Here is a 17,627-nt window from a genome sequence, read left to right on the forward strand (position 1 = left end):
CTGCCTTTCATTAACTGTTAGAAAATTAAAAAAAAAAATCTAAGAAAGACAAAGTAACCTTAATGGTACCATTCTTTCAAAGAATTAAAGGTCTTGAGGGAAAGTGCAGGTATCAACTGACTCATTTCCTTTTCTTTTGGAAGAACTTTTAAGACATCTTAAAGAAGTATTTATATTATTCTTAAATACTCTAAGACAGAAAATACTAATTATCAATATAGCTTCACAAACCCTAAACAGATCATTCTAAGAGTTTATCCAAGAAAAACTGTCAGGGTACAAATTTAATATGTTCAATATTACCAACAGACTCTTTCCTAATTTAATGTCTTACCTGTATGGCAACCATTCGTATACATGGAGTATTTTTAATGACAGCAGTATTTTTCATTTCTGCTTCCAGTTTACTAGCACAATGATCATTATTACTAACGTATGCATCTTTGGCAGTTTTGTCTTTATCTGACTTCACAGTTGTTTTCTGGGCGTTCTGATCGATCTGTTTTTCACAACTAAGTTCATCAGAAGAACATTCTTTTTCAAGCACTGTTTTTTCAGTATTCACATGATAAGCTTCATAATTGCCTTGGACATAATTATCTCTTCTGTCAGTATCTGTGATGGGAGACACAGCTGACACCAGTGGTGCTTTTCTTTTTGTCTGATAATCAGAAGATACATCAGATACAGTTGTGTATAAATTAATGCATTGAGATGACTGTGGCAACACATTTGCATAAGATACTGATACTGATGTGTTATTGGTGTCAAATCCTTGATTAGAAAAAACTGTATTAAAAGGAATATATGGCATATATCCTGGGGTGACATACTTTTCAGCTTTATTTACTTTTTTATTTTTAGATCCTGGGATGAAAGAATTAGAAGACACTGGTTTAAATTCTTTAGCTGCTGGATTCAACTGTAGTTTGAGCTGGGAAGCATTTTTCTGAAAGCATGGAGACAACGTTGAGTCTTTCTCATCCAAACCAGTATTTTCTTCCTCTGCATTTCCAGTGGTTTTATTTTTCTTAAGTTGAACAGCATCTTTCATCAATCCAATATAATTGTCTATCATAACAAAATGAAGAGAATCCAAGAGAAAAGATTTTAAGCCTCCTGCCTCCTCCACAATCTTCCTAGTTTCTTCAGGAAAATGTTCATATTCTCCAACCAATAACTTGTCATCAATTTCCAAAGGGCCATGTTCTTCCAGGATCTGAGAAAAATAGCTTTAAAAATATTTAAAAATAAAAATATTTAAAAATATAAAAAATATTATAGAAAGTACTTTCCATTTATGAGCTTTATTTAAACGTTTAAAAGAAGCAGTATTTCTTCAATCACTCCTACAACCATAAAAAATCCTCTCTCCTAGATTCGGAATCTCTTCTAGAATCACATAATCACTTTTTTATACAACGAGAACAAAGTGAAAATATTACACAAACAATAACACAAACAATCCTGTTTCATCCAGTTTTAGACCTTAGAAAACAAATTTCTCAATAGTCCTGCTTTGAAGAGTAAAAGTTAAAGGAAAATTAAACTATCATACATAATAAGTTCAACTATCCTCAAAACATAAAAAGGTACTAATAAAAGAAGGAAAATTTTCTCAAATTTCAATCACAGGGACACAGAATCCCCAGTTGCCTAACAAGAAACTTAGTAGCTCATTCACATTCTCTCGTGCTAGTCCCAATTCCTGCCCTTACACAAGGGCAATCCAATATACATAATGATGTTCCCTTAAACACATATATCTTCCAGTTCCTTAGTCTACTCAGATCTATAACCTACTCCTCTTCACTTCAGCTACACACTAGGATGGTCATACCCTTGATCTCACCCATAAGTGTTCCATGATCAAGAATCCGAAATTCCTTCATCTGATCATAACCTATCATTCCATCTTTGTCCTCTTTGTGGCCTCCAATCCCTCCACCCTGAAGTATTTTCCTAAGTCATCATCCCTGCTTTGGTTTCAATTTCCTCCCTTTCCAGTCTCCACCCTTTAGTTGACTGGTCCAACTCTACACTATACTCTGCTTTTACATTCCAGGCTCCCTTGTGCCAAAGTGATAAACTACTCATGCACTGCTGAACAGAATTTGAGGACATCATGACACAACAGTGCTGACTGGGCTCACTACAAATTCATGTCATGTAATCTAAACTGGGCCCTTACTATATAAGACAATTCTTGTACTCCTGATGAACTGATTATCAGTTCCACTCCTCACAGTACTGACCTCCAACTCTAAGAATTCCTAGTTTCCCTCAAGACTCACCTTAAATGCCATCTTCTACATGATGCCTTTCCTGATCCCCTCAGCTGCTAATATTTTGCTCACAAATCATGTTGTCTTCCCCGGCTAGAGTGTAAAGCTCCTTTATAGCAGCAATGGTTTTCCCTTCCACAATTTTTTCCCCAGTGCCTAACACTGGGCCTGTCACAAAGTAGGCAATTAATAAACTTAGGCTTACTGATGGTGATTCATACGTTCTGGATGGAATTATTTACAAATTATGAAATAATTTAGAACCACTAGAGCCCATCAGTTCTCAGCTCTGTCTATTCAAACCTATCTCCTTTCCTGTGTTTGGTCGTCTCCTAACCTGATTCAGACTTACACAAATCCTCCTTCCCTCTCTGTTTTGCCCCAAGCTCCACGGGGTTCTCTTTCTCATGTCTTACTTTCAGTCTAGAAGACTGACATATCTACAAGACAGGATGTCATTCAGAAATGTTTCTTTAGGGAAAAATTCATCAGAAAGTATTTTTTAAGAAACTTAACAGTAATAATAGCTGACATTTATATAACACTTAAAGGTTAACAAAGAGCTTTATAATATTCTCATTAGATCCTTACAACTAGGCTATGATGCAGGTATTATTATCCTCATTTTCAGCTGAGGAGACTGAGGCTCAAAGAAGTCAAGTGATTTACTTTAGTTAGTGTCTGAGAAAAGATCTGAACCCAGGTCTTCTTTACCAGAACCAGCATACAATCTACTACAAGCTAGGGAAATACTCTGCCAAGAGTGAAAAACAAGAAAATGTTTTCAAGCAGTTAGGAAGCCACTGTTATGCAGGTAATATTGTGGATTTTTTTTTAAAGACAATGTACTAATTACAAATGAATTACAATCAAAGCACTTAGGACTGCATAACAGGCTTCCTTTCCTTTTACCCTTTTCCTGAAGTGTCAGTGTGAACTTAAAAGAAAACAAACAAGACACTGTAGGACACTGAGGCAAAAGATTAAAAACCTTAGGAATACTATGATGTTGGGCATCCTGGCTAAAAAATGCCAAATAAAGGTTAGTCCTTGTCTCAAGCCTCTCCCTCCTTTAATCCATCTTTCAAAAACAGCTATCAAACTTAAAAAAAACATAGACATGACCAGGTTACTCTCCTACTCAAGAATATTTGGCTCTTTTTTGGCTCTAGAGTAACATAAAAACTCCCTCGATTGGTTTTTAAAGACCTTCAAAATTTGGTTCCAACCTACCTTTCCAGGTTTACTGCATATTACTCTCCTTTTTTGTACCTTATGTTCCAGGCAATGTAAATGACATTCCATCTCCCATCTCTATGCCAGGATAGGCCCCATGCCTGGAAAGCACTCCTCTTTTATTCCTACCCTCTAGTTAGTCCATGCCCAAGCATGCTTGAGTACCAATTCCTACAGGAAGATTACTTTGGTTCCTTCAGTTCCTACTGCCCTATGTCTAGAAATTACTGCTACTGTAAGTGTGTGTATATAAAATTTAATTTTCTGTGTATATATTGGTTTTCTCCATTGAATGTCTCCTTGAAAACAGAGAATGGTCTGTTTTTGTATTAGCATCCCCAGGGTCCATCACAGTGCCTAACATATAGTAAGAACTTAATACTTGTTGAATGTTCAATCACAAATAAAGCCTTAGATGGTTGGACAAGTAATTCTTCAAGATGTCCATTAAGCCAAAGCTCAGATGCAGAAATACGCTACAGAAGAGCTAATAGAAACTATAATAAAGGATTAATTCTTTTTATTTTTGGTTAACTTTATGCCTAAAAAAAACAACAACAACAAAACCTGATTTGGGGGGCAGCTAGGTGGCACAATGGATAGAGCTCTGGAGTCAGGAGGACCTGAGTTCAAATCCAGCCTCAGACACCTGACACTTACTAGCTGCGTGACCCTTGGCAAGTCACTTAACCCTGACTGCCTCACCAAAAAGCAAAAAAAAAAAAAAAAAAAAAAAAGTATAATCACATGAAATAAACTATCACTTATGCAAAATGAAAGCATATATTATCTTTCCTTTTCCAAAAGAAAACTGGAATCTTTACAGAATCACTGAGTGTTTGCATTGGAAGGGGGCCTTAGAGATCACTGTATCATTTTACAGATAAGGAAACAGGCCCAGAGAAGGCAAGACACTATGTTAGATGCCAGGGATATACACATAAAAAAGGGATAGTCCCTGTCTTCAAGGAGCTTACCAGAATGATATAACATTGTTGACACAGATATCCAACGTGTGTGTGTGTGTGTGTGTGTATGCATATGATACACAATTTTGAGGAGAACAAAAACAACTGGGAGACCCAAGTCAAGAAAAGCCTCTTGACAAAAGAGCACTTGAACTTAACCTTAGGGTTAGGAGCTCCAAGACGCAGAGGTAAGGAGGGCTGACGTCCTGATCAAAGGCCCAGAGATAGGAGATGGAACGTCATATACAGCAATGTTCAGGGGGAACCTTTAGAGAACAAAAAGTAAACTGATGGGCAATAAATCTAAAAAGGCAAGTTGGGCTTTAAGAGTCAAAGAGAAGATTCAATATTTTACTCTAATGCAGCCACTGAATTCTCCAGAGCAGGAGAGTGATATGGTTAGATTTGTGATTTGGGGATAGCAATGTGGCACTAGTGTGGAGAATGAATTGAAGAAGGGAGAAACTGGTGGTAGGCAGACCAACGTGGAAGCCTTTATAATAGTCCAGACTAAGGATGGTTATAAGAGAGAAGGAGAGAGATATGACAAAGTTTGAGAACAATGAACCCTGGCTGCACAGGGTGTGTGTGGAGGGAGGTGGATGTAAGGGAGGTAATCATAGGAACAGACTGAGAGAAGGTAGGTTAGATTCTCATCTTTAGAACTTTTCTGGATAAGAAGTTGACATCTCTGGGCCATGCATTTGTTCTGCTTATATCCCTGCTTTAGGAAATGCTAAAGAAAATAGAGTTTCTTTAAGATTGACTAATAATAACTAAAATGTTTCTTCCTCCTTCGGTGCCTAAGAGAGGTAAACTTTGACTCTTCTCAACAATCCTTTAAGAACCCAGGATCATCTTCACATCATGATTTGGCAAATTCTCTCCCTACTATGAATTTTCCTTGATCCCATAAAGCATAAGTGAACTAGAACATGAGAATTGGAAAGGCCTAGATCATTAAGAATTTTCCAATGAGTCATCCAAGGTCTCTGCTTGAAGAAGTAGATGAGATCCTACCACCTCCTAAAGCAGCATATTCCTCTTTTAGGCAGCTCTTTTTTTTTTTTTTAACCATTTTTTTCTAACAAAATCTACTTTTCTTCAATATCCATCTACTGTTCCTGGTTCAACTCTCTGGGGCCAACCAGAATAATCCAAATTCCTTTTCCACATGATTGTCCTTCAAATACCTGAAAACTTTTACTTTCTCCCTAAGTATTCTCTTTTCCAGGAAAATCAAGCACAAGTCTTCTCACATTCTCTGACCATCATGCTTGCCTCCTTCTAGATATAATTCAAATTGTTTATGACATTCTTGAAATGTGGCACTAGACCTGAATCAGACATGTTCTGTCTAGTGCACAGTATGGCAGGACCATCATCTCCCTCATTTTGGTCACTGTGCAGGCTAGAATAACTTTAGAGTGTTTTTGGCTGACAGGTTAATGAACCCCTTTTCTAAGAAAAAGGTATCTAGCATGTTTTTTTTCACTAGAATTATGTGATATGGTTAAATGGTTGTATACAGCACCATTTCATTCACATGCACACCTGGTGTTCAGTATATCATGATTGAAATTGATTTATTGGCCCTACTGGTAAATTCCTCAGGTTTCATACTTGGAAATTTCTATTAGTAGACTCAACTGATAATATTAACAAACATTAAGGGAAAATCTTTAAGTAACACTTTCTAATACCTGAAAAAAGTGATATAACATATTTTGTATTCACGATCACTATATGAAAATGACTCATTTGGTAAATGCTCAAATGTTAAAATGTCAATTAACTAATTGACTGATGGAATTGCTGGGTGCCCACAATATTAGAACAGCTTAAGTACTTACTCATATAGTGGTTCACATTTTGGATCTAGGTTACTGTCCAACAACTTCTGATAATTGCTATTATTTGAACTATTTTTTTCATATAGAGCTTCAAATTCTTCTACTTCATCTCGAAGATAATCGGGTACTACAAATGGGTCATAAGAATTTGAATGAAGTCTGTAGAGAAAGAGGCAGATTTTGTGAATATCAATTTGTTTAATGAAGCTGAAGCATGCAAACTCTAAGGATGATACAAATTCACCAGACCCAGCCACCCAAAGAAATCCATATAGAAATCAAGACTCTCCACCTACTGCCAGGGTAGTCATTGTAGCAGATCCAACGTCAATACCAGCTCAGGGCATTTTTAGTTAAGGAGGGTGGGCAGGTTCCAATACCTATTGCAGGGGGTGAGGCCTAATCCTTAGCATATGGAACAATTAATTCAACAGTTGTTACTCTATTATAGGACAGGGGGAGGGAGAGAGGACTGTATTGATCACAGTGCACACACAGTCAAGGCTGCTGTTGTAGCTTGTTTTGAATCATGATGTGAATGTCAAAGGTGAACTTTAATAAAGCTCCAAACCTTTATTAAAAAAAAAAATGGGGCAGCTAGGTAGAGCAGTGTGGATAGAGTACCGGCCCTGGAGTCAGGAGGACCAGGGTTCAAATCCAGTCTCAGACCAGACACTTGACACTAGCTGTGTGACCCTGGGCAAGTCACTTACCCCAACTGCCTCACCAAAAAAAACCAACAAACAAACAAACAAAATGTTGAAATGTGGCACCCAGACCTGAACTAGACATGTTTTGACTAGCGCACAGTATGGCAGGACCATTATCTCCCTCATTTTGGTCACTGTGCAGCCTAGAATAACTAAATTCTAAAAACACAAATTCAGTCTTATGAGCAAAAAAAACCAGAAAACAAAACAAAAACTCCTGCCACAAATGAAAATCAGGTTACTTTTTTCACATTTTCATATAAAGACATTCTGAGCCTTAAATCTGACACTCTGTGAGAAGGCTGTAACTTTTTTAGTTTTCCAGTCTATGTTTTAAAAATTGCTTTTTAGTGTTCTTCTTTTATTTTAAAGTTATGTAGTACGGAACAGAGCAACAAACAATGGAAGTTAAAAATGTTTTAATATAACCATCATTAACCTAAGTTAATGAGATCAATTTGGGACATAAATCTATACTAAAGGGATAAAATAAAAAAAATATATAAAAGATTCAAGTATCTACTTAATGTTAAAAAATTCTAAGACTTAAGCAATTAGTATAAAATTTTATAAGCAAGTTTTATCTATAAAATTGTCATCAATGTACATATTATCTAATATCTAATAACCAATAATTGTAAGGCGGCTAAATTGAAATATTTTATTTAGATATAATTTCTTCCTAATTCTGAATTATTATTATTATTTTTGGTGAATGTGATTTTTAGGATATAATAAGAGAGGCATAATGTCAAACACTGTTGAATTAATATTACAGTTTGTCCTGTGTCAGACCACAGATGGAGAAACATGTTCAGTTCTAGGCACATTTTAGAAAGGACAACAAGAAACTGAAGAATATTTAAAGAAGGGCAACCAAGAGTGTGAAAGACCCCAATATCATATCATATAATGACAAACTAAAGTATGGTGGCTCTGCCATGTACTGTCTTCGTGACTTTGGGCAAGTAACTTGATGTCTTTGGGTCTTGGTTTTCTCATCTACAAAACAAAGGGTTGGACTGGACGACTTATCTAAGATCCTGTCTAGCTCTCAATCTATGAAATGTAAACTAATGAGGCTCTTTGGTATTTAGAAACATCATCTCTTCTTGAAAATTCATGTGTTCATAACAAATAATGTGTCAAAATTATTAACATATTATAAGATTAAACTGAGTCCCTATATGGAACTAGTAAAAAAAAAATGAAACATACACCATTAGTTATCAGTTCTACTCTCATAAATCGTTTTGGGGGATTTTACTACAAGATATCATCAGCAATGCTTTAATTTACTATCTTTCTACAAAATACTTCCTAAATCAGAAGTATGATATAAATCAGAATTTGAATGAATTCAAATACAATTCAAATCAAAGGTTCACAGATATAGGAGTGGAAAGGATCTTGAAGATAATCTGGTCTAAATTTCTCATTTTACAGATGAGGAAACTGAGTTTGGTTCAGTGAACTGCTGAAATCACAAAGTTAAGAAGTACAGTCAGAATTCAAAACCAATTAATTTGAATTCAGATCCAGTACTCTTTCCCTTTTTCTATTATCATCAACTTTAATAGAAAGGTTAAGGAGTCACAGATTTCAGATTTAATAATAAAATGAGAAGCAGATTGGTATGACAGACAGCCAGGAAGGTCTAGTTCCCACTGCTGACAGGTATGGGCTGTCACTTAACCTGAACAAGTCATTTAACGTGTTAGAGCCACATGTAACCTTTAAAAATTCTAAGCTATATAAAAGTTGCTTACCTTTATTATTAGTGAGAATTTCCTCAAGAGAGAGCCCCTTATACCAATAAAAATAAGGTCTGAACCAAAAAGGAATATTACTTATAGGAGTTATACACTTTTAAATGAAAACAAGAAAGATTTTAAAACGAAAGATGTACTCACAAATTACTTTCATCTGTACCAGTTTTTTCATCATTTTGTGTTACTCCACCAACTCCAGACAATATAAAAACAGGCTAGATTGGGGGAGGGGAGAGGAGGTGGGTAAATAAAGAAAGAAAAGGAGAAAAAAGGGAAAAAATTGGCAATGGTTTCTTACTAAAAATATAAAAAAACTTATTTAAAAAAATAATAATTAGTAAAAGTAATAAAGGATTTACCTATTTAAGCATATAAACTGATTATCTGAATTAAACCCTGTCTGATTTTCTCATGCACAAAGAGGTACAGTAATAGGAAATGACAGCAACCACAAATAATAAACAAATCCTAATGAAATTAACATGGCTGTTTTTCATATTACAAGAAAAACAAAAGTCCATTCAGTTCAAACTGTTTTAATTAATCACAGAATATAAATCCAAAAGATAAAAGAACACTCTTACCTGACCTCATCCCAATACACTCATACAACAGGAAGTGGGGGGTAGGAGAGGGGGGAACAAGCATTTATAGAGTACCTATTATGTGTCAGGCACTACACTAAGTGTTTTTTTTTTTTACAAATATCACCTCATTTAATCCTTACAACAACCCTGAGAGATAGGTGTTAGCATTATACTCATTTTACAGTTGAGGAAACTGAGGAAAACAGGGGCTAAGTGACTTGCCTAGGGACACTCAGCTAATAAGTGTCTGAGGTCACATCTGAACTCAAGTCTTCCTGACTCGAGGCCTAGTGCTCCAACCACTACGCCACCAGCTGCCTCTGTACAGATCACAGACCCTACAAAGAACATTTGATGACTAATTTGATTGGATGTAGAGTTGAAGCAAAGAGAAAATAAAAGTACAGGTAGTGAGAAAGTAGGAGAATCATGTTGATTCCTTAAATAGATTAGTATGCTTCAAGGGCGTAAGTTTAAGTATATTTTGAAAACCTGGATAATTTCAGAGCCACTTTTATTTTCAAAACCTCACTCTCTAACTATACTACCACCCTTCTAGTAATCTACATTCGTGACCCTGACATTATCCTTGACTTGTCCAATTCCCTCATCTATATATCCAATCTGTTGTCAAATTGTGTCATTTCTACTTGCCCAACATCACTCTCATCTGGCCTCTTATTTCTACTCCCATAGCTACTTCCCTAGTTCAGACAATCATTACTGTTCAGACTATTGAGATAGCCTCCTTATTGTTTCTTGTTACACTCTTGTCTGCTTTTATTGATGAAAGCTGTCAACTCAAAGAAAGACAACTAGAGGGGTATAACAGGTTGTTGGCTAATCCACAAGGATTCTATTCAGAAGACCTAAAGGTTTGCTTTTGCCTCCAATATTTTTAGTCACATTTAAGGATGTTTTTTGGTTAGCCTTTCCGAGTAATTCTGGAATATTTCAAATTTCTCCATTAATACCTATTTCATATACTTTAGATAATGGATACTTACATAACTTGACAAATTTTAATTTTTCAGACATTAAGACCATTACTATTCCTTTTCTCAAAGAAATATTATTATAAACTTATTCTATCATTAGTTTTAGTGTTCTATACTACCAAGTTAATTTTTAAAAATATAAAGTCCAGGAGGCAGAGCCAAGATGGTACAATGAGCTCCTCTCCAAAAATGTACTAGACTGAATCTTGAGGAAGAAATTCAGAAAAGTGAATAAACTGCCCAGCATTGCCCAGCATAGTAAGACTATGTCAAGACTTCTAGTTTGGAGAGAAGACTCACAAGGGATATGACAGCTGTATTCAAGGATCTGAGGTGTCTTCATGTAGAAAAGGGATTAGACTTGTTTTGTTTAGCCTCCAAAGGGCAAAACTAGGAGAAATGTGTGAAAGTTGTCAAAACAGCAAATTTAGAACTGAAAAACTTTCTAATTAACAGAGGTGTCCAAAAGTGGAATGGGCTGCCTTAGGAAGTCAGCTCTCTATTCTCCGCGGTCTCCAAGCTGGATAATTACTTATGCAGGTTACAGTGGGGATTCCTTTTCAGGTACAGGTGAGACAACTTCCTTCTTACTCAAATTCTGTGGGTCGGTGAAATTAGCAGAGGAATACATATAGAAGAGCTGGTCACCAAGCTAACTAAAAATCATCATTTATGAAAACAGTATGTTATATTGGAAATTCTGAGGTGTTCTCCAACCAAACATTTCAAAATCACCACAAGAGTCAACCAATCTCTAACCTAAAAGTCTAAGATTAATAGAACACATACAGAAAAGTATGATTACCTTTGATTCCTTATGCTTCTTTTTTCTGGTTTTGTTTTTTACCTTAATACCATTAGTCTAGAAAAAGAAAAAAAAATTATGAGTTGATATACATTAGGTAATAGCATTTTGGAGCACTGTATCCAATTAATATTATGGTAAACCCCTCCCCAAAGTAATAAACATAGAGATATAGCCTAATTATTAGCATATATAGCTAATATAGCTTAATTAATTATCCTGTCCAAACAGGATGTTCAGCTCTTATAATCACTGCATTTTATGCATTCCATGAAATCTATTTCTTGAAGTGAAATTTTATAGACACCAGACTCTGGACACTAGGTCAAACATCAGTGGAAGTAGATTATGTTAGCCTGGTATAGTGGGAAAAGCCTTGACTTAGAAGACCTGGATTCAAGTAAAAACTCCTTGGCTATTTGACCTTGGCTGAATTACTTCACCTCTCTTGATATTTATTTCTTCATCTGTAAAATAGGGGTGATCTGTAAAATAGTATAACTACGAAGAAATACTCTGTAAAATGAATTCTGAAGCGAAGGTATTTTATGGTTAAAAATGCAGAATATTATACAGTTTTACCTTAAATTCTTTAGTAATATATTAACAGTAATAAAAATAATTTCATTCTTCTAAAATTAAAATATATACTATTGTGCCTTCATCAGCAAGACTAGGGGTTATATTTTGAACACAAAATTTTAATACTTCACAAGTTCAGGTCTATTTAATTTCAAGCAATTATTCAGTCATTAGATAACTGGCTACATGATTAATATCTTTTACATTCTTTTATGATCTCATGCATAATGCCACATTTATAACTTAACATGTTTCTTTGGTTTTTCTCCTTGAAAACTCCATTCAGAAAACATTCTCTTCATTTATCTATATAAATAATTAAAATTATTTGCCAAATGAGAAAATGGCTCTCAGAGCTATTAAAAAAAAATACAATTCTGAAGTGAGCATTCCAGATTCAACCCAGTGAAACTAAATTTCAAGGGCAACTAAGAAGAAACCGACTTTGTTTACCAAAATCCACCTAAGGCAAAACAACAGAACTTAGTTTTAAGAAAAAAAAAAACAAGAATGGACATTATATAGCATTATGAAGTTAACTGCTGATTATCTGCTCTAAGTTTAACAGAAAAGTAAAGCTGTTTTCTAAAACAGAAAGGGAAAAGGGAAGGATAATATACAATGGATGACACAAAAATAATTTTAATTTGGTTTTGGAAAAAAATTCCAGTGAAAAACATTCATAAACATTGTATGTCCTGTCCTTTGTTCTATCCTAATTCTCTCCTGGTATTACCCACTGTCTGAGGCTGAGTTTGGCAGAAAGGAAATGCCATAAACCATTATCAGATAGCTAAAAAACTAAAACCAAAACCCAGAAACAACCCAGAGATTCCACTGCAAGCCATGTACCCCAAAAAGGTAAAAAACAGAAAGGTCCCATATATACCAAAATATTCATAGCACCACTTTCTCTATAGCAAGAAAAAAGTAGTAACAAGGTAGATTTCTAAGGATTAGGAATGACTAAAGAAATTATGGTACTTGAATATAATAGAATGACGAATATGACAACTTCAAAGAAGCATAGAAAGGCTTATATAAACCTAAGCAGAGTGAAGTAGAACCAGGGAAGCAATTCACATAATGACTGAGACAATGTAAATGGAAAGAACAACAAAAACAGAAAAACAACCTTGAGGAGTATATTTTTAATGGTTCAATGTCAAGGTAGCAGGAAGTCTCCAGTAGAGTTCCCCAGAGATCTATACTTGGCTTTGGGTTGTTTAACAATTTTTATCATGGTTTGGATAAAGGAACAGATAGTATGCCCATCAAATCTGCAGATGATATAAAGCTGAGTGGGACAGCAAACACAATGGATGATAATGTCAGGAACCAAAAAGATCATGAGAAACTAGAGCATTGGGCTTAATACGGTAAGATGAAATTCAATAGTGATAAATATAAAGTTGTAGTTGAATATAAAAAGATCTGTGTATTTTAGTGAACTGAAACCAATTTGATTCAGAAGTATTTTGTGGCAGACAAAAAAGAAATACTAACGGGATCTTGACAGAGATACTAGAGTGGTTCTCCATTTCCTTCTCCAACTCATTTTACAGATGAGGAAACTAAGGCAAACAGGGTTAAGTGTCTTGCCCAGGGTCACATAGCTAGTAAGTGTCCAAGGCCAGATCTGAATTCATGAAGAGGTGTCTTCCTGATTCCAGGCTGGGCCCTCTATGCACTGCATCACCTAGCTATTCCAAGAAAACTGCAATTGGAGTCCTGAAAGTCGGACATGACTAAAAAAAACAAAAAAAACCACCCCAAAAACCTAATGGCATCTCGTGCAGCTAGGTTCACAGTGTGCCGTGGATAGAGCGCCAGGGCTCAGGAAGACTCGTCTTCATGAATTCCAATGTGACCGTACTTACTTACTAGCTGTGTGACCCTGGGCAAGTCACTTGGCCCTGTTTGACTCAGTTTCCTGATCAGGAAAAAGAGCTGGAGAGGGAAATGGCAAACTACCCTGTACCTTTTCCAAGAAAACCCCAAAATTGCGTCAAGAAAATTACACATGACTGAAACTACTGAACAACAATGGGAACTTGGGCTTCATTAAGAGAGACACAGATGGGGCAGCTAAGTGGCGCAGTGGATAGAGCACCGGCCGTGGATTCAGGAAGACCTGAGTTCAAATCCAGCCTCAGACACATAACACTTACTAGCTGTGTGACTCTGGGCAACACTTAACCCCACTGCCTAGCCAAAAAAAAGAGAGAGAGAGAGAGAGAGGGAGAGAGAGGGAGGGAGGGAGAGAGAGAGAGAGAGAGAGAGAGAGAGAGAGAGAGAGAGAGAGAGCGAGCTTCCAGGAATAGGTAAGTGATAGTCCCATTGTACTGCTCCCTAGAGTATTAGGTTCAGTTTCGAGGATGCCATAGTTTAAAGAACTGATAAGCTAAAGAGTACCTAGAAGAAGGAATTCAGGAAGCTGAAGGACCTCGAGTCCCTGTCATATAAGACTGATTAAAGGAAACAGGCATTTTAAATCTGGAGAAGAGGAAACTTAAGGGGGTCACGTGGAGCAGAGATTTTTTTGCTTTTTAAATTCTGTTACCAGGAATGGCTTGTTAGGGAGGGGGCTGGGGAACAGATACAATCAGAAATGAAGGTGAAGTAAAAAGAAAAGATATTAATAAAAATTTAAAACTAAAAACCTCTTTTCATTGAGATATTAGGGAACTAGAATACATTACAAAATGAAATATCAATATAGCAAAACAATAACTTACTGAAATATCTTCACTTTCTTGTTTCTTCAATATAGTGCAAGGGCCATCTATTGAAAGATAAATAATTATATGAGAAAATTTCATGTATATGTTTTTACAAAACATACTGATACCACTGGGGAAATTATCCCAGACGTGAAATGAAGAACAAAATATCACACTACCTACTAGTCTTTACACAACTTTGGATCAAAAAACTAAAAGCAAAACTGCTAGAGCAAAAAGTGATTAAATAGCAAACTAAATGAGCAGAAAACATTTATGATAGAACCACTAAACACACTGTTTTAGTTCTTCTGGAGTAATTGTTAAAACAGGATTTGAAAAAAATACTTTTGATTGGTGTTCCCTGCAGTCAACAGAAACACCCACAGCCAAAAGTACTCTTATTTTTTATCCTAGATGATGCCACAGAAGGTGACTTACTGGGGTTAAAGTCTATCTGTCTTAGATCGTTCTTTTGTGACAACCATTTGCTTTTCTCAGTTCAATCACTTGGGTAAAAATTTATGATATTAGCAGTACAACTTAGGCTATATATTTTGGGTATCAATTTGAAAATTACTTCCCTGGGGGCAGCTAGGTGGTTCTGTGGATTGAGCACTGGCCCTGGATTCAGGAAGACCTGAGTTCAAATCCGGCCTCAAACACATAACACTCACTAGCTGTGAGACCTGGGCAAGTCACTTAACCCCACTGCCTAGGCCAAAAAAAAAAAAAAAAAAAAAAAAAAAAAGAAAGAAAGAAAATTACTTTCTAAGCATTAAATAATTGCTTTAGAAGCCACTTTACTTTGTGTGAGACTCTTAACGAGGAGTCTACTAACCGACGGAGTCAAACAACATATGATTTCTGGACCACTTTGTAGTTTCCCCCTGACCCTCCTCTAATTTTTGCCTCTTAAAATAAGATAGCAAGAAAAAGTTTAGTTTCTGAGGCACACATGCATGTGCACATGCGTGCACACATGCAATTACATATAAACAGGCATGAAGGAATGAGGAAACTGAAGCACAGAAGAATTCAGCGACTTATTCAGTATTACATAGCTGGTTAGTGCCAGAGCTTGGACTACAACTCAGGCCTCCTGTTTTCCAAGTTATTGTATTTTTGACTACAACACTGTCACTCATTTATAGGCTTTCATTAAAACAAATACCATGTGGCATATAAAAACTAATATTACACTATTCTTATGCTAAAAAAGTTCCATACTGACTTTGATACACATTAACTGATACCAAAGCAGTCAAATATTTTCTTGAGTTTTATACATGAAACATTTTTTGAATAGGTTCCGTGTTTTCCATCTTAAGTAATATACTTTTACATAATGAATATCAATTTGAGTGACTACATTAACTTATACATACAAAAAGGCCTTTAAAATAGCCAAACTTCAAATTTTACCAACATCCTAACCAACCAAACTGATCTAAACACTAAAATACTTTAAGAAGTTGAACTGTCATTAATATTGGAGTGGTCCTACCACTCACTGATGAAGGATACAACCCTTCTATAACTAAGTAAAGTCTTTGAGAGTTGCTGTAGCTTAACCATTTGTCATTTTGGGGGGCATCCTGAGGATGAACCTCTCCACACTTAGCTAGGCTGGTCTCCAGACAACAAATACACGGTTCATTTCCAACCCTTCTCTCAAAGACTCTTTAGCCTGGCAGAACCTGCCAGAGCTTGTACTCTCATACCACAGCCTTCGTCCCAGAAGGTATGCGTCCCATAAGAACACCTCAGTAGAAAGTCCTAAGATATACATATAATTAAAAACATAATTTCATTATTTTTTTCTGGGAAAATAAGAATAAGGAAAGGTCATAATTAAAGTGAAGTTTCATTTTTCATAAACTTTATTTACCCACAACAATAGTACACTGCGAACAAAACCCCATTATTCTATCTGAATATATGGTACACAGTTCCTCCAACATAAAGTTGATGACATTTTTATTCCTATTTCTGAAATAAAAGATGAAATTCATTACAGATGGAAAATTCAAGCTCATATTTGAAAATTTAGTCTCCTTAACTTGTAAGAATTACCTAAGGTTAGGCAGAATAAAAGGCAGAATAAAAGCTTAGGTGAAAGTGTGCTATACTGTTGCTGTGGTTACATACCCATTATATCAAAGAATTCATCTAAAGCATTATGCAGTGCTGGAAACTTCTCTCTATTTTCTTCTAATAGCCATATTATATAGCGAGCGTCCTTCAATGATCCTGGATTACTGAAATATTCAACTATCTTTTTCTCTTCACAACTGGCGATTATGTGGTCTAGTTTATGACCATATTTTTCAACCCAGAGAACAGTTACAAGTTTAAAATCAAGCTTTTTAATAGAATCACCATGACGAGAAAAAAACATCCGTGTAGCATCCAAACCTGAAATAAAAAAAAAATCCTTGATCAAAACATAATTATTTCTTATTAAGGAGTTAAACAGGGAATGAATATACTTCTCTTAAATTTCCACTATTGAAAAAATACCCATTTTACCTTTGCTGTGAAGTTATCTTTGCTTAATAAAGCAAAACAGAAATGAATAATGTAAATAATATTTTAGGAGAAAGCATTTAAAATTTGTTGTTCAGTTGTTTCAGTCATGTCCTATTCTTTGTGACCCTATTTCAGGGTTTTCTTGGCAAAGACACTGGAGTGATTTTCCACTTCCTTCTCCAGCTCATTTTACAGATGAGGAAACTGAGGCAAGCAAGTGACTTGCCCAGGTTCATACCACTAATAAGTATCTGAGGCCAGATGTGAACTCAGGAAGATCTGTCTTCTTGATTCGAGGTCTGGCACCCTACTCACTGTGCTACCTACCAGCCCCAACAATAACAAAAAATAAAATTTTAAGAGAACCAGAAGTGACCATAAAGGTCGTTTATTCTTGCAACATGATAGTCCCGGAGCTAGAAAGAATTTCATTACTGTCGTTTGTCGTTCATTTTTGAGGAGGACCAATGACATCACAGGGTGATAGCTTGACTTTTGAGTGAATTGGGAATTGGATTTAAGTGAGGCCGAGTTTCACTAAGTCATCCTCAGCCTCACTCTCTCTTCCAGAATCAT

At 35.7% G+C, this 17,627-nt stretch overlaps 1 protein-coding gene across 7 annotated transcripts in view; it reads right to left on the reverse strand.

The window, feature by feature from the left end:
- The window catches only part of TTC3 (tetratricopeptide repeat domain 3), a 145,168-nt gene that overhangs the window by 39,321 nt on the left and 88,220 nt on the right, over positions 1 to 17,627 (reverse strand). For all 7 annotated transcript variants that reach the window (XM_027875434.1, XM_027875435.1, XM_027875436.1 and 4 more), the window contains 6 exons: positions 16,671 to 16,937; positions 14,535 to 14,581; positions 11,215 to 11,271; positions 8,966 to 9,039; positions 6,343 to 6,501; positions 335 to 1,232 (listed from right to left, as the gene is read on the reverse strand). In XM_027875434.1, the coding sequence (XP_027731235.1) occupies positions 335 to 1,232; positions 6,343 to 6,501; positions 8,966 to 9,039; positions 11,215 to 11,271; positions 14,535 to 14,581; positions 16,671 to 16,937 (1,502 nt within the window). The remainder of the gene's footprint in view (positions 1 to 334; positions 1,233 to 6,342; positions 6,502 to 8,965; positions 9,040 to 11,214; positions 11,272 to 14,534; positions 14,582 to 16,670; positions 16,938 to 17,627) is intronic.

The sequence above is a fragment of the Vombatus ursinus genome, unplaced genomic scaffold (assembly GCF_900497805.2).
Source record: "Vombatus ursinus unplaced genomic scaffold, bare-nosed wombat genome assembly UNPS02014809.1, whole genome shotgun sequence".
Taxonomy (NCBI): domain Eukaryota; kingdom Metazoa; phylum Chordata; class Mammalia; order Diprotodontia; family Vombatidae; genus Vombatus; species Vombatus ursinus.